This window comes from Rhamphochromis longiceps, linkage group LG23 (genome assembly GCF_057381845.1).
Source record: "Rhamphochromis longiceps isolate RC_006_pf linkage group LG23, R_longiceps_female_GT1.1, whole genome shotgun sequence".
NCBI classification, from domain to species: Eukaryota; Metazoa; Chordata; class Actinopteri; order Cichliformes; family Cichlidae; genus Rhamphochromis; species Rhamphochromis longiceps.
The window spans coordinates 33,896,591-33,922,844 of NC_140578.1; the positions used below are offsets into that span (position 1 = coordinate 33,896,591).

At 40.5% G+C, this 26,254-nt stretch overlaps 1 protein-coding gene across 1 annotated transcript in view; it reads right to left on the reverse strand.

The window, feature by feature from the left end:
• Window positions 1–26,254, reverse strand: part of nid2a (nidogen 2a (osteonidogen)) — a 62,964-nt gene that overhangs the window by 31,279 nt on the left and 5,431 nt on the right. The window contains exons 4-14 of the mRNA XM_085398296.1: window positions 15,109–15,210; window positions 14,584–14,723; window positions 14,011–14,143; window positions 10,520–10,825; window positions 10,062–10,173; window positions 7,339–7,378; window positions 6,895–7,004; window positions 6,665–6,798; window positions 5,651–5,762; window positions 5,127–5,327; window positions 4,816–5,046 (exon numbers count right to left, since the gene is read on the reverse strand). Of these exons, the coding sequence (XP_085254422.1) occupies window positions 4,816–5,046; window positions 5,127–5,327; window positions 5,651–5,762; window positions 6,665–6,798; window positions 6,895–7,004; window positions 7,339–7,378; window positions 10,062–10,173; window positions 10,520–10,825; window positions 14,011–14,143; window positions 14,584–14,723; window positions 15,109–15,210 (1,621 nt within the window). The remainder of the gene's footprint in view (window positions 1–4,815; window positions 5,047–5,126; window positions 5,328–5,650; window positions 5,763–6,664; window positions 6,799–6,894; window positions 7,005–7,338; window positions 7,379–10,061; window positions 10,174–10,519; window positions 10,826–14,010; window positions 14,144–14,583; window positions 14,724–15,108; window positions 15,211–26,254) is intronic.

The following is a 26,254-nucleotide window of genomic DNA, read 5'->3' on the forward strand; positions in this document are numbered from 1 at the left end:
ATGTGTGAGATATGTCATCATAACGTTTTTAATCAGCGTGCTGACGTCTCAATGACAGATTCCTGGTCTGAATCCAAAAACAAGGTGGTGGTGTCTGTCTCAAATTCTTTTTCAGACTTCTTTTTCCCGTCATCTTACAAGGTCACGTATCCAACTGTCACTATCTGCTTTTCAGCAGACAAAGTGGGTAAAGACAGCACAACTGCTGCATGTTGACAGAAAAAGAACACAACACATGTTCTGTCCTGTATTTATATATCTATGAACATTTTTTCTTCCATTATTTTAAGGAGAGCAGATGAAGGTAATGGACATAAAAATTAAAAACAACGCGGGAAAAATTGTTGAAAAACTTTTCATCTAATGTAACATAATTCATCTAAAAGGATCTTTTCTTTGGCTTAGCAAGCCACAAAGACCTCTGTGATTCTCAAAGTGCTTGATTTACCATTCACTTGGGTGCAGTAAAGCTTTAACAACGATAAAACTGTAAATAGAAAAGATAACATCAAATATGCCTGTCAACCACACACACTCCCCAAACACATTCAAATCCAACCCATACCTTGGATATCACTGGACCTAACTGCCTACAGTTACTATTCTGTGACCAACGCAGCGAAAAGTAGCTAGCAGCTAATTTCAGGTTTACCTTCTGTAGATCATTGATTATTGAATCATTAAATGATTGCCAAGCAATATTTGTTTATGAGACCTGCCGTAACTGTGGTCCAATAGCATGGTGGCAGGAGTTTTGTTTTTCCGGTACTGGCATTGTGTTTTAACGCTGGGGTACGCATTAAAGTTTTACAGCGGACTAACATCCAGAGTGATCATTGGCTTGTCGCATCACATGAGAATGCTACACCTTCTATTAGTAAAACTATATTAATGTCCATTCCATCCATCCATTCGCTTCCGCTTATCCTTTTCAGGGTCGCGGGGGGCGCTGGAGCCTATCCCAGCTGTCATAGGGCGAAAGGCGGGGTACACCCTGGACAGGTCGCCAGTCTGTCGCAGGGCTAACACATAGGGACAAACAACCATTCACACTCACATTCACACCTAGTGGCAATTTGGATTATCCAATTAACCTATCCCCACAAGCTGCATGTCTTTGGACGGTGGGAGGGAACCCACGCAAACACAGGGAGATCATTAAATTCATTTCAATTCAATTCAATTCAATTCAATTCAATTCAATTCAATTCAATTTATATAGAACCAAATCACAAAAACAGTTGCCTCAAGAGGCTTTGTATTCTAAGGTAAAGACCCTAAAATACTACAGAGAAAACCCCAACAATCAGATAACCCCACTCTCTTTTAACAGAAAGCAGATGTCTTTGATTTGTCTTCCTCCCCTCACCCCCAACCGGTGGTAGCAACGTCTGCCCCTCCCTAAATTTCTGGTTCTGCCAGAGGTTTCTTCCTGTTAAAAGGAAGTTTTTCTTCCCACTTTCTCCAAAGCCTTAGCTAATAGGGGGTTATCTTATTGTTGGAGGTTTCCTCTCTAAATTTTTAGGGTCTTTATCTTACAATATAAAGCCCCTTAAGGCAACTGTTGTTGTGATTTGACATTACGAATAAAATCTAATTAAAATGAATTGAAGAAAACTCCAGCACAGCCAGGCTCATGGAGGTACAGCCATCTGTTGTGACTGGTTGGGGAGGGGTAAGAAAGGAAGACTGAACCAAAGAGACAATGTGGAAGTCAGCCAGAGATTAACAGTAACTAATGATGAAATACGATGCTGTGTTCCAAAAGGTTGATTCTGTTCATCTGGAGGTAGCGTTTTCAGTGGGAGAAACGTTTCGTCACCCATCCAAGTGACTTCTTCAGTCTCAGCTGACTGCAGGTTTCCCCAATCTTATAAACAGCACATTTGCATAATGACTGAAACCAGCCCACTGAAGGAACAATGGGCTGTGAGGTCAGTTCCTTGATCATTAGATTAAGGTGAAGAAGAAGAAGAAATGCTCAGTGCACCATGGGAAACCCCCAGCAGCCTAAGTCTATTGGGACGTACCAAGGGAGGGTTCAGTGTCACCTGTCATCCAATCCTTACTATAAGCTTCATCAAAAGGGAAAGTTTTGAGCCTAATCTTAAATCTAGAATAAAGGTCGTCTATCTCCCAATTCCAAAGTGGGAGCTGGTTCCACAGAAGAGAGGTACTTTTAAATACCCTCCTTCCCATCCTGGAGAGGCCATCCACAGTTTCTCAGCTGAGAACCAGAGACTCAGACTCTGAGCTGCTAATTGTCAGCCACTTCACACAAGTGGATCCAGTGTGAAAGTGAGTTTACTAAAACTCACATCCTCTGCCTCTTCATGGCTCCTAAAAAATTCTGTCCATAAAAGTTGTAAACATAGTCAGTTGTACCAATAATACTTTAATAATTATAGTAATTACTAAGTAGTATTCCAAGCACATTACTTTTTTATTCCTAGGTTGCAGACGATAAGGCAGAACACAAACTTGGGGGCAAATTCCACAGAACCAGTTCTGGTTTGGTGGTTTTGGCTTGTGCTCTGGAAACAGAAGGTGCTTTTAAACAGTAAGGCAAATCTTTTTTTTCAACACTCTGAGATTTTTTTCCCCACTCATGCTAAGTTCTCATTAAATTCTGTTGGCCTATCTACAGTTTTCACTCCTTGACCAGCTCTTTTCGTTAACTGTGTTAACACATGTCTGGATTCATCTGCAGCTGAATTCGTTAAAATCCTTAAAGACAGCTGTGACGTAAACTGTGGTTCAAATTATCCTTAAAAGGGTCTGGTGTGTCTGCACCATGGTAGACACTGAAGTGAAAATGGAGACATTATGACAACATTTTCTATGGTTTCAATCTGTAAATCCACAGCATGTGTTCTTAAACCTGTGCTCTATCCAACTCTGTGCCATTGGTTTGGCTGAGGTTTCTGTGGCAACCCTGCAATAATTAATAGCTGAATGGTTAAAGGCTCTGGAAGAGAAGTCATGTTTCCAACACTGTAGGCGTTGACTGAAGCTGAAAGACTGAAGTTACAAAATATGTGGTACAACCATTCTCGGGACTAGTCTGGCTTGTGTTGTTGGTCCATCCAAGTTATAACATACAAAGAGCTGAAGTGAAAGCAAGTGTTAAAAATGATGGGACGTGTCCACTGCAGTCACTATCTGTGGTTTTCATTTTGTATTTTTTATTATTATCTTTGATGGAGTTTTGTGTGCTTCTCTCTTTCCTCTGGCGAACTCTGTTGCGGCTCCCTTTGCTGTTACGGCCCACTTGTCAACCAGTTAGCATTCGACAACAGACAGCTTGATCTGCATCCAGCAACGTGCAGTTGGGGTTTTGGAAGACTGCACAGGAAGATGTTTGCGGTGGGTGAAAACCCCTCACCAAGAAACTGTCCATATGGAATGCCATACGCAAACAGACACAACTGGTAGATCATAAAATACACATGACAGGGATGGTCTGAAATCCATTTAGCCATTAGAACCATAAGATTTGTTGATTTAAACTTTAAATTGTTTCAGTTTGGAGAACAGCCTGTTTTTTTGGTCATCATGTATGACTGTATCATGTATCAGAGTATCTAGTAGATGTTTTTATGACAGCTTGCTGGGAAACAGTTTACATAATGGCAGCATTTACTGCTGTAGCTCAGGAGGTAGAGCAGGTCATCTACTGATTGGAAGGTTCGATCCCTGGCTTTCCCAGTCTGCATGCCAAATATCCTTGGGCAAGATATTAACCCCAGGTTGCTCTCCAATGCGTCCATTGGACTATGAATGTGTGTGAATGGTAGTTACTAAGGAGTTAAAAGCATAGAAGACAGTGCTTGTGTGAACGTGGCATATTGCATAGAGGGTTTTGAGTACTCTAGGAGAGTAAAAAAGCGCTATATAACAATCAGTCCATTTACCATTTAAAGAAAAATCTCAGCTCAAAAACTGTCACAGTTATCGACAACTCCAGTCATTAAGTGAACTGCAGTGTCAGTTATCTTTTCATGAGTTTAGGTTCATAAAATGTGTGCAACCTTGTAAACACTGTCCATTGTACCATGCGTTATTTATCTTATATTACAAGTAGGGGAATGGCATGTGCACTAAATACCTATATCTATATACCAAGTATCATGAAAATGATAACTTTTTCACTTTTGGCACAAAAAATGCCAGCTGGCCTGCTAACCACACCCATGCTGGCAATTACAGCGTAAAGAAAATGTAGTTGATTTACCGAATACTTTTATAATTTTATAACAAGGGGCAACTACTCAAGACAGTATTTTCTTATGTGAGCTTGCAATCTGTCTCTGTCGGCAGGGAAAGACAAATATTATTCCGAAACCAAACAGTCCCTTCATGAATCAAACGCCCTTTTGATGTGGGCCATAGCAATCGCTTGGCGAGCACATTTCTGTCTAGACAGGCTTCAGTAGACAAATTCTTCCTGCTAATGTTAGCTAAAATTTTATGTTATTCTTATTATTATTTATTGCTGGACAATAAATACTTAAATAAATACAGCACTTCAGGCTTTTAAACTACTGTTGTGTTGTGTTGTTGTTTGCTGTTTATGTGTCTAAATTTGTTGACTTGATTTTATAAGAACTTTGCATTACGTGTGGTCAGAGGCTTGACAAGTCGCAAATGTTCACTTTACTTCAGGTCAAGGCACTACTTGCTATGGTCGATTTAAGAAAACACTACCATGTTAAAACTCACACATTATATGAGTAAATATGTAGTATATACAGTAACTGGACCACCTGTGAATTGCTATTAAAGTGTGATCTCTGTAAACATAGTTTGTCTCACCTCTAACTGGGCTGATTTTGTTGGTGATGGCGTATCTCAGGATCCGCTCCTCCTTCACGAACATGACAAACACCCTCTCCATAAGGATCTGCAAAGTCTCTGGGGTGGCAGCTTGGTTGTTGTGTGGGCAGTCACGGTAGGTGATATTCTGTTTCAGCTGGAAAGAGAAGGACTCGGACCCTCGGTCTGCTGTAACCACTGAATACTCTCTAATAGAGGTGGAGGTTGCAACTGTAGAAAGAGAGATGGAGTCACTTTAAGCAACAAAAAGGGCAATCGAATGATGTATGCTGTTCAATCCTTGACTTTACCTGAGGGGTAGTACTGGTAAGTCTCTTTGAAGGGCTCCATGGTAACTTCAGCACCAGGAGGAAGGAAGGGCACACTGCCGCTGATTACAGTACCCACGGTTAGGTGGTTGTGGTCATCGAGGCCACGGGCCGTCTGAATAATTGACAAGCGCTGGTTCCCAGGGTAAAATACAACCTCTGCGTGACGACTGAACTCAGCACCTTGTAACACAAATAATCATCAATCTTTTATTTACTGGTTTATATATAACAAACATGCAGAAGCTACATTTCAGAAAAAGTGCAGTGTCTACAATAGTTACACACTAACACAACCACACAGCTGTTTCCCATTAGTGAGGGGAGGGGGAAGACTGATATCACATCACATCCCTGGAGACACTACATCTGGCTGGGAGACCAGAAACACACACATGCAAAGAAACAGACACACGATGTCCTTGCTATTAAGGAGTTCCCTCATGTCTCTCCAGAATGTCAAGAGTCAGGACGTACAAGGCAAAAAACTGTGCAAACATGTTTACCTGTCAGTTTGAATCCCGCTTGGCTATTCTGCAGCTCCAAAGCAAACAGCCATCCAAATAGCTCTCCAATGGGTGCAACTGGCATCAGTGCCCAGCCCACTGGTTCTGGTACCTGACCAAGAGGGATAATGTTTGCTAAGTTGACTAAGTTTACATAAATGACGCAAGACATTAAGATGTTCATTTTTTTCAGAGGCTTTTTAACCAACATATTTCAATTTCCTTTACTTAAAAATGATTAAATCCAAGGTGGATTTGAAAAAATTGTGGTTGAAAAAAATTCGAATCGAATTCCCCCAATGGACACTATATCAGGTGTTTGTGCTGATATGCTGTGTTTGGTTTCCTCCTTATTTGGTGTTGTGCATTATAGCCAAACTTTAGTTTCATCCATCCAAAGAACATTGTTTCAGAAGTCTTGTGATTTGTTCAGATGCAAAATGGAAAACCTAAGCTGTGCTGTCATGTTCTTAGAGGCTTCCTCCTGATAACACTTCAAAGCAAACCATACATGCACTTTTTTATTAAATAACGATGGTATCATGACATTAAACATTGATGGACTCAGACTCTACAGGCCTCAGCATGCCCATGTAGTTCTTGGTCTGACATTGGAATGAATTCACTGGGATTTCCATTATGTTAACACACCTCAATGCTCCAGACCAGCAAACTGACAAAACTTTTATAGAGGTGCTCAAACCTGCTGATGTCAATTAATCAAAAACATTCGATTAGCCAAGTATTAGGGTTACCCTCTTAATTCCTGTGGAAGCAGTACGGGTATGCTTAGTTTGTCTCATGACTACGTGCAGTCCTCTGAAAACTTTCTTTTTCATGACTGTAAGTTAAACCTTGCTCCTGATCTCCTGATCTGATAAGTTAGCCCCACTCTGAAAGCTTACCAGATTGGTTCCTTAAATTTGTTATGGAAAAAGTACTGGCTGCCTTAATCTTAATTACAATATAGAAGAAGCTTGTACACGATTAATGGGGCTGTTTTTCAGGTTGTACCTCGCTGATGGCAGTATACGCCCTCCCGTCTCCCACCACGATGTAGGCATGGAGATCAATGTTGTTCAGCGATACTGGAGTCGATCCCACATACACAGTACCGCTCACCTTACCGCTAACACGCTGGGGGGCACCTGGATGAGCAGCACAGAACGCACACAACAAAGCAGCTTTAATATGTAAAGACAACCAATGGGCACAGCACTTAGAAAAAATGGCCAAGATCTAACCATCAGGCAGACACTGGCGTCCATTTCCATAGAAGCCTGGTTGGCAGTGACAGCAGAAGCCTGTGGCATAGTCAGTGCAAAATGCATTCTGGGAGCACTGCTGCAGGAATCTAAATGAGAAGGAGAAAGTTGTAGTTTTAAGTACGATCGGTGCTTTTTTGATATGTATTCATGGCATCAGACAAGGCATGAGAATGGACAAGTGTCAGATCAAGCAGACACTAACTTAAAATATTATTTCTGCAGGAAAGAGCTTTTCTTTTTTAAGAAAGATCTTCAGATTCTGAGAAAGCAACTTTTACTCTTTACACTGTTTTGAACAAATCTCAGTGTTGTTAAGACACCTAACAAAGTTGTCTTTGATGTCTTTTCAATGTCTTACCAACAATGTCTGATTGGCTGTGTAGGTAAGCAAATTAAATTGCATGTCTACTCTTTACATACCTGGCACATGTTTCCTTATTCTCTGTAGTATATTGAATCACTATGAGAGAAAAAAAGTAAGATTAGAGGATACATGATACGACATTTAAACTCATTAGCCTAATGTTTCCACTCTAATGCTTCAGTTATACCCACTACATTGGTTAGTTTGCGCTCCACTGGTGACATCATCACTCAGCCATATTCATTTAAGCTCTCTGTTATGACGCAGCTACTTGCAGTATTCTCCTGAACAGTAAGTGTTGCTACTCAGACAAAACCTTCATATTGCTGATGGTTTAGGGGGAGAAGAGTTTTTCCGACTAAGTCTTATCTTTTCAAACTGTTGCAACATCTCCCTCTGTATCATCTGTGAATGTCTTCTGCAAAATTTATGAAAAATCTTTTATAATGATCAACATTCTATATTATTTTTATGACTTTTACCTGAAAATGAGTGATGGTAAGATGATTCACTTGAACAATTTATATTTTGTCTCCAATCTACACATTGTACAAAAACTTCAATTCAAATGTATTTGTATAGCACCAGATCACACCAACAGTCAGCTCAAGGCGCGTTATACTGCAAAGTAAAGACCCTACAATAACACAAAGAAATCAGATGACCCTCTATGACCAAGAACTTACTGACAGTGGGAAGGAAAAACTCTTTTAACAGGAAGAGACTCTGCAGCTGGTTGGGGGTGAGTGGAACAACATGAAATTTGCACACACACATGCAGACATATATGCATACACTCCAAGATGCTATATGAAAAGAAAACCAGCTGCTGCAGTCCTGCTTCAAACATCCACACATGCACATCTTTCCTCTTTAATGAGAACCTTCATTGACATAATACATTGTGTAGTCTTGTAACCCTCACCACTCACTGGCTAACCACAACCCTAAACTAAGCCAAATATTAACCTAAACCTCAATACCAAGTAATAAACAGTCCTTGGATGTGGCCAAGATGAGACCCAATGTCTTCACAGCATATACATGTTCTGACTACGGCTCTAAATAGACTCTAAACTAAAAGACTGTTTATTTGTTGAAAGTGTCTCTGACTTGAATGCTGCACAATTTTTTTCTTTGAATCGACAAAAAATAAATAAATAAATAACTGAGTCAGCAAGAAAACTGCTGACTTAAGATATTTAGATTGAAACCTTAAATGCCTATTCTTATTAGAACTGCTCAAGTCTGACCACAACCTCACATGCTTAAGTAACTTCTCTTAACAAAAAACATCACATGGAGCTTGCATAACTCCTGAGCGAGTGCATTGTTCTCTTTGACTTTCTCATTTTCTTTCTCTCTTTTTGGGACGTTGGAATTTTCTAGGGAGACAAAGACGTAACAATTGTACTCCAAGTTTCATAAACATCAAATCCATAAAAATGCCGAAAAATATAAATGTGCTTTCTAAAAACTTCAAAACACATAAATATAGCACTTGACATTTGACCTTTTTTAAAACCCGCTTGAAAACACACTTGTATTCTTTAGCTTTTAATTGTGACTAGTCTTTCATTGTTTTTTTACTATGAATGTTTACTATTTCCATTATCTACAGCACTTTGGTTCAACCTGTGTTGTTTTTAAATGTGCTTATGAATAAATTTGATTTGATTTGATTTGATAAATATAGCCAAATACTCTATGTACGTATACTAGTACATGAAGTCTGATATTCTTTAAGTCTACAAGATATGGTCTAAAATGGCCTTAGCAGCAAGATGCTCCATATCCCATCCTGCCTGTTTCCACTTTTACTATAGCTCTACAACAAAATAGTGAGCTTAAAGACATATCTTGTTTTCCTAAAAACATGCATAAAAATGTCAGATAGAACATTAAACACTTGGCGACAGATCTCGAAGGCTTCTCAGAAAAAACTGTTTCTTTTTCCCAAACTGACCTAATAAGATGAACTCACTTACACAGACAGTTTGCTTGACCTTATATAAGAGGTTCACTGAGAACACATTCTTATTTATGGCAAAATCCTGTGGGAATAGTTTGAAGGGGAGGGAGCGTGAGCACACACACCTGGTAGCTACACAGCACAACGGCAGTATTGTATTAGGTACCGCTCGGCAGCTGGCCAAGACAGCGAGGTAGCGTTTTCCATGAAACTAATTTCAAAGAGTAGAGAAAGTGCAACCAAGGTTATTTTGTTATAGCTACAATGTACAGATGTCCCCAAATGCATCACATGCAGGCAGTGACAAAGTTACTGATATGAAAAGAGGACAGCTATGAGAATTCACTCTCTGTATATGTGTATGGGTTTGACTGTGCCTGTTCAAAACGTGGCTGTGTGAAATAGGCACATTTTTGGCTGTGGCTTTCTTTAGAATGGCTCCTCAAAACATAGTCTCATGTGACTCACTTCATTGTCACAGGAATCCAAAGACAAATAAATAAATAAAATTGCATGAAAAACAAAACAAAGTGTATACTTGCCCAGTTATCACTATGACAACTTGACTGTGAAAAAGACTGAACTTTTGACCAGCTGTCCTTTTGTTTCTGACGTCCTTTAAATGGCCTATTTTGGCCTAAGCGTGAAACGAGCACACTATGAAGTAACTTGGAAAACTGTTGGAAAGTGTATCTAGACGATTCAGTGAGGTACCACATATTGATTTGACTGCTCTGTGCACTTCTTTAGGATAAAGTTTGCTGATAAGTTTTAAAAAAAGAAAAATACTCATTGTTTTTTTCTTACCTCCTGTGTCAAAATTAACCTGTTCTTCATCCACACTGACCACATGTGCTCCAGGGGAAAGAGGCGGAGCATTTCTATGTGGGGTGTGCACATTCACCACTTTCAGAGGCAGCTGCAGAGGAAGACACAGGAGAAATATGTTCTGGCATTGAAAGCAATAAAATCCAAGCCTGTAGCTGTAATTCTCTACAAATATCATAATCCAGAAAGTTATGATCTGCGCTATGTTCTCATTATTTTGTTGACAACACCATTCCACTATGACCATGATATTTTCTTAAATTGTCCTTTGAATTTAAAATCCTTTTAACACCTGACAACCCTGCTGTTTCAATTCCCTTTTTTCATATCTAACTAAGGCAGTTGTGATGGCAAAAGGTGTGCATAATACCAAGTTGTGCATGATAAATGGTTAGTGGGTTATACTACAGTTCTTTGCACATTTGAACCACTGTTACCTGTGGTTGCTGTTCCTGGGGCTGCTGAGCACCTCCCTCTGCGACTGTCTGTGGAGGATTAGGGGAAGCGTACTGCCTCTCTGGTGGCTCGAAACCATACACAGGTTCAAAGGTCAATGGTATATTGTCGCTCCCATAATGGTTTTGCGGTAGAAGGAATCTTGATCGGTCACCATCAGCAGGTGCAGGCTGGAATTCAGGGTTCCTCCCTGTTAAAGGATAATCATCTTCTCTTTCTTGGGTATTAGGGTCAAACGTATTCTCCACATATTCTTCAAACTCATCATAGTCTGGGGTGGTGGTGCCCTGGAAGGAAAAACAATGGAAAAGTCAGAGGAGTAAAGAGCAGCATGGGTGTCTGAGGTTGTGGTGGCAGCTAATAAAACTGATTGGACTGGGGATTATCTAAAAAGAACATCAGAAACAGCGTGTAAGATAAAGAACAGTGAAAACAATCATAACAAGAGGGTTGTGTCTGACTGTCTTATCTGTTGGGAAGCCCAAGATGGTAGAAATGTCCTACACTGGTGCCAACTCCACCCAACACCCAAAGAAGGGTCACACCAACAGATTGTACTGTTAAACAAGTCTAAGCCCTGGATCAGATGGTGGCAAAACTTCCCCTGTGCAATAGGAGCAGGCGGTGGTTAACTGAGGGCAGATGGAAGAACTGCAGGCCCAGGCCGAGCGGCACAACCCGGTGCTGGAAAACCTTGTGGTCTGGTCTGGGGCCGCAACTCAACTGCCTCTACTTACCATGGTTCTTTGATCATGCCACACAAGACAGTGGAGACGTATGACCGCAGCTGGTCTTGGATATATTTGAGGATACAGTGTTGGAGGCTGGTAAGCAGCTGGTGGAGGAAAAGGCTGTGTGGCTGCTTCCCCTATTGTCTGGGGAAGGGCAGGCAGCAGCGCTCAGCCTACCAGCGGTTTTTCAGGGGAACTTTAAAGATGTCTGGAAGACTGTGCTGGACTGCTTGGGCTACTCCCATAAAGACCAGTGCTGCCAATTCCACAACTCCAGACTGGGAGTGGGAGATCAGCTATTGGCCACACCCAGCTGGCTGTAACTAGGGATGTTGTAGTGGGAAATGTACATCCTGTTGCTGGTGGTGCTGATATAATATGATAAAACCATAATAAAATCGTGACCCAATTCTTCTGGATGAGTCCTACTTGGAATGCCAGTCAGGTCATTTCACTGGAGTGCACAAGGATATCCTTTTGTTTTTAGTCTTGGTGAATTATGCAACACAATATCATGAAGAGGTGGCTTTGTGAAGCATTTCAATTTCTGCTGAGAGTGTGGTCCATGAGCTGTTTCTGGTCATATTCTGAATCCCAAAAGAAATATTTACTGACCAGGGCAATTTTTTCAAATCTCACACATGGGCTGGTGGAGTGTGTGAATAAAGCATTAAATTCCATGATGTTTGAGGAGAAGTTCATTCACAAGGATGAATGAACTTGGGACTGGTGGTTAGACCCACTGTTGTTTCCACTGTAGGAGGTGCCCCAGGCCTCCACTGATTTTTTCTTTTCCTTTGAAATGCTGTTTGGCAGAAAACCACGTGTGGTGTTGGACCTACTTACAGAAAACTGTGAGAAAAGTCCAAGCAAAAATAAAAGAAGAGAGGATGTCAGAGGATGACAACAGAGAGGCTAGACTCAAGTAGTTTACACCAGGAGGTAAACTACTTGTGTTTCTCCCATCCTCCAGCTGAAAAGTACTTGTCAAGTAGTAAGGGTCTTTTGTGGTCACACATGATGGGTGGGTGATGTCAATTATGAGTTAGCACATTCTGCCAGGGGTAGAGCCACAAAAATATACTGCCTGAAAGTGCAGAGGCAGGCAGATCCTGTTTCTCTGGTGAGCTTGATGAAAGACAAAGATGGGTTGGGGCCCATTCCCGCCATTCCTTCGTGACGACCATCTCACACAAGCCCAGAGAGCAGATGCTGTTAGGTGGTTCTTGGAGCTGAATGGGTTCATCATGAACTTTGCAGAGCTAACTAGTCCCCTGACCAACCTCACCCGAAAGTGTGAGTCAGACCTGGTCCATTGACAGAGCAGTGCCAAGGAAGCTTTAAATTCCATTTGACTGGGTAAAATAAACTCTCTGGGGATAACCATGCTCCATAGTCCTAACTTCTCCCTGAGGGCAGGTGGCCGTTTTGTGTTTGTAGGTGAGGGGATTCGACTGAGGTATACATCGGTTGTAAGCTGTCAGAGCGCAAGACTAAATACAGCACAGCAGATAAAGAATGTCTGGCAATTCTGTAGGCAGTTGAAGCCCTCCACTGTTATCTCCTGATATGCTGATTCACCCTATGTTCGGGCAATGTTTTGCTGGCTCCATTGCACGAAGGATGCCAACACCCAGATCATCCAACGATATCTAGCTTGACAGCCTTTCAAATTCACGATGATCCAAAGGCTTTTGAGGTATAGATGGTTGTGGCTGATTTCCTCTTCTGTGGGCAAAGGAAGTTTAGGCCGGATGGCTCCGCATCCCAGGTTGGGCGATTGGGGTATTTGGTGGCGGGGTGTGGTTTTGGCTCAGCGCCGGGAGAGCTGGAGCAGAGGGCTCTTTGGGCTGGCTGGCACAGCTGTCAGCAATTGTCTCATTATGTCTCTTCTATTTATGCAGTAGCTCGCTGGGACCAAGGTGTGTATAGCAATCACTTGGACTAGCAGCCAGAAGAGCTACTAGAGCTGATAAAATTGAGTGGACATGTCACTGTTAAAAAAGCGTTAGAGATAACACTGAATGAATAAAGAAAGCAGCATAGCAAGAACGTTGTGTCTGACTGTGTGTGTTGGGAAGCCCATGATGGCAGAGATGCTCTACAGCAGGTGTGTCAAACTCATTTTACATGGCGGGCTACGTGCAACCCACTTTGATCTTAAGCGGTCCGGATGACTGAAACTCCCCATTCTGTAAAGAAGTTACATATTTAACTGTTTTTCTACATGTGCCAATAACAGAAATCTGTCAGCACGGCTCTTTGGACTTAAATTGTAAGAAATAAAATTAAAGTAAAAGTTCTGGTAGCTCATTGCTCTGACTTCCAGTTTTGTGTTATTTGTTTTTTTTTAATTGTTTTTTAATTGTTTTGTTTTTAACTGTAGTCATAAAAAAATTACATTTCTATAGTAGAAATTGAAAAGCAAACTTTTCTGTTTTTCACAAAGTTACAGAGGTTTTACTAAAGACATGGCTAAGCCTTTTGCAATTTAGCATAATCTGGAATGATTTATGAAAGTTGAAATTTCTGATGTACTCAATAGCAGAAATTAGGCTTTCTTGTTAGAGGTCATTTGGGGAGAAAAAATTGTGGCCGACAACACTGTACAAAGCAGTAGACTGGTGCATAATAAGCAAGCAAATAAGGCAGAAAATGTAGATTTTTGATGCACTACAGTATATTTCAAGAAGATATATTGTTATCTTCCAAAAGCTAAATCAAGCAAATAACAAAATTACCATATGGGAGTCATATCCTACAGTTGGTGGAGTAGAAACAGGACCTTTAATGGATGCAGGTACAATGTTGTCAAAGGAATAACGGTTTCCAGTGTGGAAAAGCCAAAGGCCTGGAATTCCACTGTTACCAAACCTAGAGCAGAAGAAATCAGACATTCACAGAAGGATGTAAATAATTATGTGCACCACAAAAAAACATTTTCTGTTGTTATAAATGTCCTAAGCTTCTCCTGCAACAGCATTTGAAGAAAAGGTTCAACAAAGGACATAAGGCAAGGCACATAACAATGAATGTGAACATCTTTTTTTGAGTCACTAATTTTAGCTTGACATTTACAACCTGTAATTATTAGCTATCTGCCCCTTATTGTGCTATACATGCACTGTCATTAGCAAGCTCTTACTACATACACATTTATTTACCAGTATTTGTTTTAGCGATTACTGTGTGTGTATGCATCTTGTTACTTGTTTCGATTCTGATCATAGAACAAGTCATTATTTGCGTACATCTAATTCTAAGGTTAAACTGTTGGCTGCAAAGAAATTTATGGTTTAACCTTTTTTACTTACTGGTAGAGGTTTTTAACACTCTGCTCATTACTGGTGACACTGTAGTAAGGGCCTTCATTTCGGGAAGTTAATATATTTGGAATTTCTCCTCTGCTGAAGCCAACTCTTGCTGGAAGCTCTATCTCAACATTATACGACTCCTAGAAAAATAAAAAAAAAACAAAAACAAACAAAAAACAGAACAACATAATAACCATGTTCTCAAATAAAATAAAATAAAATAAAATAAAATAATTTGTCAAATATTTAGCAACAAATACTAACAATAACAAAAATTAGGAACTATATAGAATAATTCAATAGTCATTAAGGAACAAAATAATATGTAAAATCTGAGCAACCAAAACGTGCACACAGATACTAACATAACCCTGGTCAGGTGTTATGTTGACCCCTTTATGCACCTAAAGCAGCAGTGGCTATGTGAAGTGATAAAAATAGTGATATAAATACAATGGTTCATTTTGCTCGTGTACATTTTGCCCTACAGCTGTAACAGTGATGACTTAACTCTTGTTTGCTTACCTTAGGCAGTGTGCCAAAGAAGTTCAGACCGCCTTCAGGGTAGAGGAAGAGGACATATGAGTCTGTCTCATCATAACCAATAACAGCCTGGAACGTATTGACCTGTGGAGGCAAAAGCGGATTACAACATGGGCAGCAAGAAAAAATAACCCTAACCTGCTCAGCCAGGGTTCCAAGTGATCTGAGCAGGTACTAAAATGTGACATCATCACACTGCATGCCACCGATTGGCTAGTCTGTGGTGTCATTCCATGAGTCATGAGAGCGTGTCGTTCAGGAAAATCAAAACCACATTTTTGAAACCTAGCAACAAGGCTGAACAACGCCGTGTTACCCCGAGCAGCAGGTATAATCTTGCCTCGAAGTCCACTTTTATTGTTGGTTTTGTGTTGCATATTGATTACATTGTGGGACACTCAGACGCGTTGCTATGACGACAACCACGTCCATCAAGAGGTACTAAATTGTAATGGAAAACCAGTCGATCCATGTCAAACCGATCTGAGTAGCTACTAATGGAAAAGGGGCTTGTGTGGCGTCAATCAAACACTTTCCAGGTGGATCAAATCTGGAACATCTAAACAGATATGACAAGGTCCCCAACGCCATTGGCTGACATGCAGCTCCTAACCATGACAAAACCTCCAACGTGTTTACAGATGGTTATAAACTTCACTGTTGTATTCTATTGTATTGTATGCCTGTGAGACTGTTCTATATTTGCAATCTTTCATCGATTGAACTAAATAAATGGAAACAAAAGTTTTTGTGAAAGGCTACTGATAAGAAAGTATCTAAAGTACAGTTTAAATCAGTTCATCGCTTGAGCCTTGTTTTCCCCTTTCCCTTTTTTATGCTTGAACTATTTGCAGGTTAAGTTACTTAACCCAAAAATTAAAAATAAAATGAGAAAGTCTGGCTCACTGGAAGCAAACTACACTACATATTTATGTTTTTCTGATTAACATAGTGTTGAATCCAGTTTTTACACATCTATAAAATCACCTCCAGTGTGTCCTGCTCAGCTTAACCTCCCTCCGATTATTCATTATTTTTACACTTACTCCTCATGTTTAAACTTCACACCTCTCCTGCACCTACCCTCTCCTCCTCCCTGTGTAGCCTGCCCTTCTTCTCTCATCTGCTGGGTCCCATGTTTAGACTTCTCACCTTTCACACCCCCCACGCCTTGCGGTCACCAAAACGACTACTTAATCTCATCTCATCTCATCTCACTTTACACAAACTAAGCTGAATTGAATGAAGTCTGCATGGACTGACGAATGAGGGAATTCCATTTACACGGGAGACTGTGACTTGAAGAACTTATCTCCTACACGTATGGGGGAGGCCAAGCCCACTGCTCAACCACAGTTGAACAAACACAGATTTAGTGAATGAAGGAGACACTGTGAGTGATCCCATGTTGTTTTCCTTTGGAACAAAATCCAATTATCCGTAGACTCACACATAAAAAGAAAGCAACAGATATACACACACCTCATACTCTCAGCCCCCAGCCCAGATGTTGATCTCCACAGCTGTCTTCCTGTGTGTCTCAACATCTTTCAGGATGACTTTACAACATGCAAACCAGAGACCAGCTACAATGTGTTAGCCAGGGGCCATGGAGGGCACACACACACACACACACACACACACACACACACACACACACACACACACACACACACACACCTACAGATGTTCCTCCACCTATATTAATCTCATGTGAATGCATGTGTGTGTCCCCCACCTTGTTTACATCAACATCTTTAAATGCTCTTGCTGTTTGTGGGCGGGAGGGATTTCGGAGCCTCTGGGCTCTGCGCAGTTAGTGAGGAGGGGGGCTTGTGTTTTCAGGGAAGGAGGAGAAGACGCTGGAGCAACATGACGTGATGTGTACCTTTTTTTGGGGGGGAAGGGGGGGGGGGGATTCTGATACTCCAACTAGATGTCTCTCCTGTTTTTGTTGCTGCTTTCTTGGGAGCAGGAGGAGGAGAAATGAAGGACACAGCGAGAAGCAAAAGGAGCACTAAAATTGTAAGGATGATCTGATATCCTCGTGTTGGTGTTGTTCCCAGACCATCATGAAAATGTTGTTCCAGGTTCAACATTGCAAGTGACCAATCGCATTGTTGTGACGTTATTCTTTTGCGCGCCAAGCCATTCGTGCATTTATGAAATTCCAATGTTGCAAGGACAATATCAATTCTGCTTACCGTTTATTAAAGGGTTACGGTTAGGGTCAGGGTCCGTTGATCGGCGGACAGAGGCGGTTTCACGCAGCTTTAGTACAGTTTTTTGTTTTACGCCGGTTTTTCCCGAAGTTGCAAAAGTATGACGTCACAACATTCTGATTGGTCACTTGCAATGTTGATCCTGGAACAACATTTAGTATGATGATCTGGGAACAACACCAACACGAGGATATCAGATCAACCAAAATGTAAGGTTAAGTTGAGAAAAGCAAAAGGAAGTTTGTTTGTTTTTTCTCTGTCTACATGTAACATACACCAATCAGCCACAACATTAAAAACAGTGACAGGTAAGGTGAATAACGCTGATCATGTCTTTACGATAAGGTGAGTGCTAGGAAAGCTTGGGCCTGACATCCATGTGGATGTTACTTTGATAGGTACTATCCACTGCAATATTGTTGTAAACTACAACCGTATGAAACCTAATAACCCCTCAAGTCGATGTGATTTACTCCTGAACTATAAGTGTTGCTAAAAACACAGATAAAAGAAGTTAAAACACGACTTTGGGGAGCAACTGAAAGTAGCTGAGAATATTTAATCTTTCCCAAGTGTTCGAGCAAACACCAGCCTGTTCCAGCCTGTAGAGATAGAGTGTGGTGATGGACATGGGGGGGGGGGTATAGATGATGATCTCATTTTCACAACAAATAAATCCATTCATAAAATGCTGAACTAATGCGTTTTCGTTTGAAAACGCATCGTTTTCTCCCAGTTTTGGCCTCCCGTCCACACTGAGACGGAGGAAAACACAGCGTTTTGAAAACGCTCTCGAAAACGCATACATTTGAAGACGGTGCTTCAAATGCAGTGTGGACAGCGAAAACGGAGACTTTAGAAAACGATGATGCATATTAGTCATATGATGCAGTCATGTGACCAATTAAACTAAGATAGCGGAGGGCATTGTACAGCAGTTGTTTTGTTTACTCTCAATTTTGACAGCGATATTAAAGATTAATATCAGTTTGTACATGCTTCAGATAGCTTTTCTTCAAATTCTTTAACTCTCACTCGCTTTTGCAACTTTGTACTTTTGTGTTACTCACAGCAGCAACTCCACGTCATTGTTAGTCCATTTAAAAAACTTTTCCTCAACATTTTGCCGCGATGTTTCAAAGAACCGGAAAGTAAATAAACGGCAGACAGAAATGAGGCAGGTTGAATCTCCTTGCGTTTCACGCATGCGCAGTACTGGAATGTAAGCGTTTTCGGGCGTTTCAATGTGGATGCACAACTCTGTGAAAACACCGTTTTCAAATCTATCCAGGCTAGTGTGGACGTAGCCTCAGTCCTGTAAGGTCCTCTGTGCTGGTCCCCATCCCGTCTCTGTCTTTGTACTCATGTGTTTGTCTGTCTCCCCAAGTGTGTAAAGAAGTCTCACAGCTGGAGAACAACAAATTGCAGCCAACACACATCAAAGACGTTTAGACTCTGTAGCTCAGTATGCATGTGAGAGGTCCCCCGCTCCCCACACACACACACACACACACACACACACACACACACACACACACACACACACACACACACACACACATATACAACACTCAGACTCCCTACAGGCGTTGTGTCACACCTTTTTAAAGCGTTTCCTCACACTCTTTGCTGCAAGCAGACGCAGGCACAGACGTTTAATTGTCTCTGGGACCAACAAATGTTTCTTTTGGGGGCCATGCTGACTGTTTTAAGGTTTAGGTGGTAACATCATCCATCTGCTAGGCCTGTCTGCTTCACAGCAGGGGGTGAGAGAGTCTGAAAACACCTCTAAAGAAAAATACCGGAAGTTTATTTAGAAAGGTGATAAGCACTTACATGAACTTGCCTTTTAGACCTGTGTATAAATCACATTAAAGTCAATTATGTTTTATTATCATGGGACCAGTTTTCTACAACCGCTGTCACAAAGTGATTTTTACTGCACTGTAAGGAAACAAGCCTACAATATTCAAGAGATACGCCCAACATATCAGGTGATCACGATGGTGGGAAGGAAGAACTCCCCTTTAACATTAAGCAACCACCTGCAGAACCAGGCTCAGAGAGAGGCGGCTGTTCGCTATGACAAATCGGGACTGAGGAGACAGAGAAGGTAAAAAGAAGAGGGAATGAGACCAGGTACAACAAACAGGACAAAACAGAAGAGAAAGAAGACTGAAACCTGTGTCAAGTTTTGTTTTCTTCATCATTTTTGTCTCTCAATGGCAGCCTATGAAGTGTCATTTGTTGCATTTTGAGTGGCCCAATGATTTATGTGATTGCATATGATGATGATTCATAACAATCTCCCTTCTTTTGGTGTTTTACTTTTAAAGGAATAGAATTAAAATTAAAATATTGATATCACTTTTAAGTTTGCACTCTAAATATGAAGCTAGAACTAGCTTAGATAGTTAGCTATGATTAGCTTTGCTTAGCATACAGACTTGATACTATAATACTATTTAATAAGCTTTATTCTGTATACACAGATCATGTAAGCAAGAAATATTCCTCATCAGCCCTAATCTAAACAACATTTTACATATACTGCAATATAGATCCAATTATTTACAGCCAAGAAGTTATTTTTGCAAAAGTTTGCTTAGCTGATGCCAAGTAGCAATGAAAAAGAAGCTAAAAGGAGTCAATCCAAACGCCTAACTTATTTTCTTACAGCCTGGTACAAAAACTGTTTCCCTATTTCTAAAAACTATCTGATATGATAATATTCATATCACTCACCCTATCAAAATCTATTCATGTTTAATGTTGTTAAACGGCCACTTTAAAATGTCATCGCTTTCAGCATTCAGTTGTACTAAAAATCACTTTAGTGAGTTGCTTCCTCAGTTTTTCCACTAAGTTAACTTTGCTTTCTAGGATATTTCTTGCCAAAATTAGCATGCCATACAACATTACACTAAACTACGTGTATGACAACATCTCATACAAATATGGTCATGCATGGTCAAGACTGATTACCAAACTACAAACTTAGAATTCATGAATCCACAGGGCTGTGTAAACACACTGGCTGTATCCATCTTTTATATACACTCTTTTCTTGACACTACGTTAACAAGGCTTTGAATAAACGACAGCAGCCGCAAACATATATCAAACTGTTGTGTAGAATTAATTTTAGGACTCTCTCAGTTTACTCAACATAGTTTATCTTACTTTGGGATTGTTTACTATTTACTTATTTATTAGTAGTGTGGTTTACTGCCTTGAGATAGTTGAGTCTACTTTACCTCACATAAATTAAACTGAAGACAGTTTCGTTGATTTTCCGTCTCATCTGGCTTTTAAATAAATGACTCAACACACTGTAGCGGATGTTCTGAATCATGTCACAGATATTTAAAGCTGGAACCCAGTCTGCTTTGCCTGGAACATCCCAGGGAAACGAGTTCGGGATAAATGGACTTCACTTGTTTGTTAGTTGCTGGTGTTTTATCTCGTCGGCCGCACAGCTCCAAGCAGGCAAAGTGAGGCAGACAGCAGCTGCAGCCCAGTTGCCAGCCTCACCAGAGTGCTACAAACGGAACTGCCTGCAGCGTGGGAACTGGCACACACACATACACACATACTGACTACAGCCCAACACTCCTGTCAGTATCTTACTGTTGTCATATGAAAATCTCTACACTAATTTTATTTTTTTGTGACTTTTTTTTTTTTTTTTACCTTCAGCTGTTTATAGCTGAAAAAAATCTGTCCAGCTTTGGGGCTTTTGAAAGCTTTTCAAAAGCTTTTTTTAAAATCAAGAGCAAATGGTGGTTAACCATAGCTGCTTTTCTTAGATCCTCAAAGGTTTGCGAACATGAATCTATTACGTAACTACAAACCAGACAGCTATGAATGTGTACTTATAATTACTAAAGCGATGTCCCAAGTCATCATGAGTCATTTTTTGGACATCACAGAGCAGTACACTAAGGCAAACTCATTTTTCCCCTTACTTTTTGTCCACTAATAAGCAGAATCTTTCTCAGGGCGTAAAAGCAGAGTAACATCTTCTAAAACTTGAAGTTCAGTCAGTCTGCTTTGGACCGGGATGAACATATTTCAGGGGGATGCCTCCTGTGTCACTGCAAGGAGCCACCAGAAATAACAAATAACACCGATGGCAACAGCACCTCCTATTGTGGTACAGTAACAAGACAGTTCAGCTGGCAATACCTTTCTTTTTCCACATATAGCAAATGCAGAGGACAGATTTATAAAACCAGAAAACATGCAAAGATATATTCTAAGATCAAATCTTCTTCATGTTTCCTCTTAAAAGGCCAGGACGATTGCTAAGAAATGACTGTGTTGTCACTTTGAAAGACAGTCATGTTACATATGGCATCACGCACTATCTGAGTTGATCTACATAATGCTTGTGAACTACATCTTGAACTGAAGCTGAGTAAAACCATATATAACTATACAAAATGATGGATGGCACTTATTGGTTTGTAAGTCCAGCTGTTGAGCATTATTGCCATCCTCCGTATGGGTGAGAGACGGATCTAGCTTAGAAACAGAGGGACACTGGACAATCACATCATCATAAATTCATCAGGTAATGAGATAATAGGTCAGGGGAGCCGAGAATCATTTTGCTACTGACTTCTATTATACACCTAGATTTTGTTTTTATGACCAAATGATTCCCCTCATGCCAATCATTAGCAAGAGCACAGGTTTAAGGCACTCCAAAACCTGTGAAAAACAGAATCAATTTTTTAATATTTTGCAATATATTAAGTACTGTAATAATATATAAATTAAGATTTATCACCTTTTGTTAACCATAAATTATGTCTTCAAAGTTAAACTTTGTCAGTATCTATCTTATATAACAAGATAAAGTTACCTCACTTATTTTTTGCTGCAAATTCAGATTGACAAGCATACCAACGCTGTCAATAAACTTGGCCAAATGTTGCCATAGGATGGAGTCAGTCTGCAGACAGTCTGCAATTAAATGGGGTCAGGTTCTCAATTATGTGCAATCTGTTTCTGATAATCCAGCAATTAACAGGGATAAATCATTGAAAATGACATATCTGTAGCTGTTTACGTAGACAGAAATTCACATTTAACTATTACATTTTCTGTCAGCAAACCACCTGTTCTGTAGGAATATGAAAATGAGATCATCATCTACAGGGAGTGCAGAATTATTGGGCAAATGAGTATTTTGTCCACATCATCCTCTTCATGCATGTTGTCTTACTCCAAGCTGTATAGGCTCGAAAGCCTACTACCAATTAAGCATATTAGGGGATGTGCATCGCTGTAATGAGAAGGGGTGTGGTCTAATGACATCAACACCCTATATCAGGTGTGCATAATTATTAGGCAACTTCCTTTCCTTTGGCAAAATGGGTCAAAAGAAGGACTTGACAGGCTCAGAAAAGTCAAAAATAATGAGATATCTTGCAGAGGGATGCAGCAGTCTCAAAATTGCAAAGCTTCTGAAGCGTGATCATTGAACAATCAAGCGTTTTATTCAAAATAGTCAACAGGGTCGCAAGAAGCGTGTGGAAAAACCAAGGTGCAAAATAACTGCCCATGAACTGAGAAAAGTCAAGCGTGCAGCTGCCAAGATGCCACTTGCCACCAGTTTGGCCATATTTCAGAGCTGCAACATCACTGGAGTGCCCAAAAGCACAAGGTGTGCAATACTCAGAGACATGGCCAAGGTAAGAAAGGCTGAAAGACGACCACCACTGAACAAGACACACAAGCTGAAACGTCAAGACTGGGCCAAGAAATATCTCAAGACTGGTTTTTCTAAGGTTTTATGGACTGATGAAATGAGAGTGAGTCTTGATGGGCCAGATGGATGGGCCCGTGGCTGGATTGGTAAAGGGCAGAGAGCTCCAGTCCAACTCAGACGCCGAGCAAAGTGGAGGTGGAGTACTGGTTTGGGCTGGTATCATCAAAGATGAGCTTGTGGGACCTTTTCGGGTTGAGGATGGAGTCAAGCTCAACTCCCAGTCCTACTGCCAGTTTCTGGAAGACACCTTCTTCAAGCAGTGGTACAGGAAGAAGTCTGCATCCTTCAAGAAAAACATGATTTTCATGCAGGACAATGCTCCATCACACGCGTCCAAGTACTCCACAGCGTGGCTGGCAAGAAAGGGTATAAAAGAAGAAGAACTAATGACATGGCCACCTTGTTCACCTGATCTGAACCCCATTGAGAACCTGTGGTCCATCATCAAATGTGAGATTTACAAGGAGGGAAAACAGTACACCTCTCTGAACAGTGTCTGGGAGGCTGTGGTTGCTGCTGCACGCAATGTTAATGGTGAACAGATCAAAACACTGACAGAATCCATGGATGGCAGGCTTTTGAGTGTCCTTGCAAAGAAAGGTGGCTATATTGGTCGCTGATTTGTTTTTGTTTTGTTTTTGAATGTCAGAAATGTATATTTGTGTATGTGGAGATGTTATATTGGTTTCACTGGTAAAAATAAATAATTGAAATGGGTATATATTTGTTTTTTGTTAAGTTGCCTAATAATTATGCACAGTAATAGTCACCTGCACACACAGACATCCCCCTAAAATAGCTAAAACTAAAAACAAACTAAAAACTACTTCCAAGAACATTCAGCTTTGATATTAATGAGTTTTTTGGGTTCATTGAGAACATGGTTGTTGTTCAACCATGTTCCCCCCCCCCCCATGTCCATCACCACAATCGACTTGAGTCGAGTGACAAAGACCTAAGCGTGATGACAACATGTTGGTAATCTGTCTGCATTTATACATTAAGCAGGAACTCCAGCAACACTTGAGGGAAGATGAACAACTTTAATAATTGACCAACGCCTTTCAGCTTGTGGCCTTCATCAGGGTCATAGTAAAACATTGTAAAAAATTGCTTAAATACAAGACAGGAAACAGAAAAAAAGTAAATACCGGACTAGATCATTACTGATGAGGAGGAGGGGGGGGTGACATAACCCCCATATGTCTGAAAATAACACATGCATGAAATGCAAAAGGTGGATGCTATATACACACAGGTTTAAAAAAAAAAATGTCTCTAAAATGTAAAATCTCTAAAATTTAGACTTAAATTGTAGACTTAAGATGAGATGTCTAAAACGTTACTTCTTCTTTGGCTAAAATAATAAGATTAATTGAATAAACATTACTCATGTGAGAGTAATTTAACTGATAAAAAAAAGGAGGTGTAGTTCATAAAAACTCATTGATCCTCTCCATGCACCTTGGAAGCAGGTGAAGTTGTGCCAGAAAATTTTTGCTGCATTTATACATTAGACAGAAGTTATGTGCAAAACTTTGACTCTCTCTGAGAGTAATTGCAGTCTGTCCAAAGACTGTTGTCCTATTTTCAATCGCATGACCGGGCACTTAGCTTGCTCTGAATTAGAGTGTGTCCAGTGTCGAATGTTTGTTGTTGTTTTTTTGTTTTTTTTTTAATATAGATGATTTAATGTAAGTTTGCTTGGCTAACGTTATCTCAGGATGGTGGTGCATGAGATGAGCCACTTTGCTTGTAGTATTCCCAGAGTTTTTTAAATGTATTTGATAAAATATTGATATTTGGTGTTCCTATATTGATATAATACCCCCAAGCAAAGTACTGCAATACTATACGGTATTACAACATTTTCCCCACCCCTACAATATATTAATATTAAATATAAATACAGACATCTGACAGATGAACTGATAAACCTGCGGTTTGCCTCCACTTATCACCTCAGAGAGAATGCTCACTTCAAGGGACACACAGGCGTTTCTGATTGTTTGCCTTTATGCTATGAAACATGCCAGTAGGACACAAGGAACTGAAGTTATCAAGTTTTGCTTTGATGAACAAGCAAGTTATAACATGCAATTAGTTAGCTTGTGAATCTGTAGCTGTTGTAACTTGCAGAGCCTGGCTAGCTGTTTACCTTTCATCTGGCCTCTGCGTTAAGCTAAGATAGTCATCTTTTTTATCTAATTCGTGACAAGACAGTGAGTATGTGTGAAATGTCAACCTGCTCTTTTAACATCAAGATAACTCTAGTGCTTCTTTGGATGAGATATTTTTCCAACTTCGGGCTGCTTAGTGTTACTGATAATCGCTCAAAGTAAAGTCAACACTTCTTAAAAGATCTAAACACTGAAAGCAGTCTTTAGCGAAATGACTGCGGTAATTAGCTAACAGAGCACCCTGCTAGTTGATGTATGGGTGTGTATTTTAAGTCAAGCAATTTCTGTCCAATTTTGATAATAGCATCTCTAAGGCTAATTTCATCGAAAACACAGCTCAGCTTATTAGAAGTGTGAGCCTTCACTCTTTCGCTTTAATTCTCTGTCTTCTGTTTTCCTGTTATTTCATCTCCAGACGCCACACATTCTGCCCCCTCCCCCTGAAACAGCATCCCAACACCCCCCAGTACCCACCCCAACAATCACACACTTCAGGTCACACACAAACCAATCTGCCCTCAACACACACCACCCAGCTCCTCTGGCTAATCACTTCAAAGGAAGATGCTATCAGTCTAAAGAGAGACCCACTCAAGCAACTAAGAGAGCGCTCCAATCTGATGAGCAGCACGGAGCGCTTAAATAGCAAAACACGTCACTTCTTGTACTTTAGGAGGTACGCTCCATCCTCTAATTAGCATGTTGTCAAGAACTGAGCTAAGACAAAATTCCAATTTTGGGGCTCGGAGAAAAAGCCCTTGTCCACTTGGGGGCTTGTAAATCCCGATCAGTTCCAGAGAAAGCAGTTAAGAGGGTTAATGTTGCAGTAGCCATTAGACTACTCTATGATAATTTTTTAAACATTCAAGGAGGAAGAAACAAGCCTAAAAGAAAGCAGACCGTGAGAGCAACAAAAAGAACAAACAGAGACGAGGAGGGCTGACAGA